General features: G+C 34.2%; 1 protein-coding gene across 2 annotated transcripts in view; it reads right to left on the bottom strand.

Moving 5' to 3' along the window:
- LOC311279027 (tricarboxylate transport protein B, mitochondrial) overlaps positions 1 to 2,500 on the bottom strand; it is a 21,711-nt gene that overhangs the window by 4,143 nt on the left and 15,068 nt on the right. For both annotated transcript variants that reach the window (XM_084390255.1, XM_084390256.1), the window contains exons 4-5: positions 119 to 257; positions 1 to 33 (exon numbers count right to left, since the gene is read on the bottom strand). The exon at positions 1 to 33 is cut by the window's left edge and continues 52 nt beyond it. In XM_084390255.1, the coding sequence (XP_084246381.1) occupies positions 1 to 33; positions 119 to 257 (172 nt within the window). The remainder of the gene's footprint in view (positions 34 to 118; positions 258 to 2,500) is intronic.

Raw genomic sequence — 2,500 nt, 5'->3', positions numbered from 1 at the left:
ATTCGCTGAGGTTTGATCGTGGATGAATTTCACCTGGAGATGTGAGAGATGAAGCACTCAGATAAAACTGCAGCAGAATGTAATGTTCAACGTTAAACGAAATAACCTTTGACCTCACCTTTATCGTCTCCATGGGACAGACGATCAGGACGGCCTCCATCACTCCCGCACCCAGACCACACACTAGCCCACGAGTGCTGTCCAGTTTCCCAGACTCGTCTTTCATCTGGTTACTCAGGATCTCAAACACACCAAACCTGCAAAATTATAATCTTATTCGAAACATTGCATAATCATCATCATAACACAGCTCTGTTTCAGATGTGATGCAAGCAATCATTAGAGAATAAAGCTGAGCCGGAGGGCGGGAAATTAATCAGATGCTGAACCTCAGAAACCCTGTTAACACACACACACACATTTCCACAGAACTGATGCATGCACACACACTGAACAGCAGCGTGACTCTAGCTATAGCTAAAACTAAAGCCAAAACAAAACTAAAATAATTCAAGAGTTTTTTTTAAGAATTGTACTCTTACTATTTTTGCAATAAAAAAAAAAAAAATATATATATATATATATATATATATAATATTAAAAAAAAAATGGAATACATTTTTTTTATTTGGAATTAAATAAAATATAAAAATTTAAATAAAATATAAAATAAGACAAAATAAAAGTAAAATGTAATAAAATAAAATGCATCCCAGACACGCATTTCCTGATGCATGCAGACACACTGAACAGCAGGGTAACAAACCAAAAAAGAATTCAAGATTTAAAAACAAATAGTACTTTTACTATTTTTGCAGTAAAATAAAAAAATAAAAAATAAAGTGGAATAAAATTCAATTATATTGCATATAAAAAAATGGAATACAATAAAAAATAATAATAAAATGGAATAAAATATAAAAATAATACAAAATAAAATTAAATATAAAATAAGACTAAATGGATTAAGATGGAATAAAATAAAATGCAAACCTATGACCCTACATATACCAAGTAGTTTGGAAAATGTATGAAAAAAACAAAAGTAAAATAATAGAATAAATAAATAAATAATAAATAAATCAAATCTTGTCCAGAAAAATGAAGACATGATTGTGAAGGTGCTGAAAGGGAGGAATTGCTTCTTTTTAAACTCTTCTCAATGGGAAAATTCAACAGTAAAGGCCTTTCGACACTGCAACGGTAGACACTAACACTGCTGATCAGCCACAAGACACGACCCTCGGATCTGAGGCGTATTTAAAGCGCACTTCCTCCTGAATCAGCAGTAGAGCATCCCGGCGCCGGCGGGACGGCCACAGGTGTGCATTAGCAGTGCGTTTCTATCTCCTGCTCCGTTTGTTTCTGTAGCTCAAGAGAGATAGGCTACGACTGCACATGTTTATAGCACGAGGTAAACAAAAACTGTCTGTCATTCTACCTGAACACTCGACTCGTGTGTCTGGATAACACTGGCATCATACATACACACACGACACACTGCTGTTCACCTCTCTCTCTCTCTCTCTCTCTCTCTCTCTCTCTCGCTCTCTCTCCATCCATCCAGCTTTATTTACGTAGCTTTTCAACCTGACAGAATGCAACTCCCACTGACAAGACAGACACTGTCTGAATTCAGAACAGCATTCTAGGAGACTTCTACTATTTCACCAACATGTTTATATAGCAGAAATAGTAAGAGTAAAACTTTTCAATAAAATCTCATACAGCATGCTTTTTTTTTTTTGTGCTGCAATAATTCACACAAATCATACCAGAATCAATACTTATCAATGCAAAAATAATACAAATAATATTAAGAATAGTTATATATAATAAAAATCATTGCAAAGCAATTGCTTGCTATATCAATTCATTCATTTGACTTATTTGTTGCTGTTAAAAATAAAATAAAATAATATGATGTGATATAATAGCTTTCGGTTAAAGTTTCCAGCATGCACTCTATACTGCAAAGTGCACACTATTATGAAATAATCTTAAACAGCCTGCAGTGTGCATCAATAAAGCTTTCAGACAGTAGTACACTGCAGTAACACACACCAGTAGTGGACTCACACACTATGGCTGCGTCTGGAATGGAGAACTAGCGGACTACGAGCCACATAGTAAGCACTGAATACCCATCACTATAACAGTGCATGAAAAACGATGCAGTGTACAGCAATGCACAGATAACTGCAATATTGCATAAAAAATAAGAATAGTCCATTTTGATTTGATGGTGGCATTAATGTAAACAAAACTCAGAAATAAAAATGTTTATTTTGCATTTTTTTAATCCAATTTAGTGCAAAAAATGTCTTAACTTTAGCAATCCAATCAAATAATGAGCGGCTGATATGATTTCCGGTTTGTCACACTGCAAATGGAGTGTAATGCACTCAAACTTAATTAATTACACAAAACTATACAGCAAAGTTCTTAAACTATAGTTCTAGAACATAAAGAACAAATAAATGTGCATCAGGTACTTTGC

The sequence above is a fragment of the Rutilus rutilus genome (assembly GCF_951802725.1).
Source record: "Rutilus rutilus genome assembly, chromosome: 19".
NCBI lineage: Eukaryota > Metazoa > Chordata > Actinopteri > Cypriniformes > Leuciscidae > Rutilus > Rutilus rutilus.
This window is presented reverse-complemented; position numbering and strand designations above follow the sequence as displayed.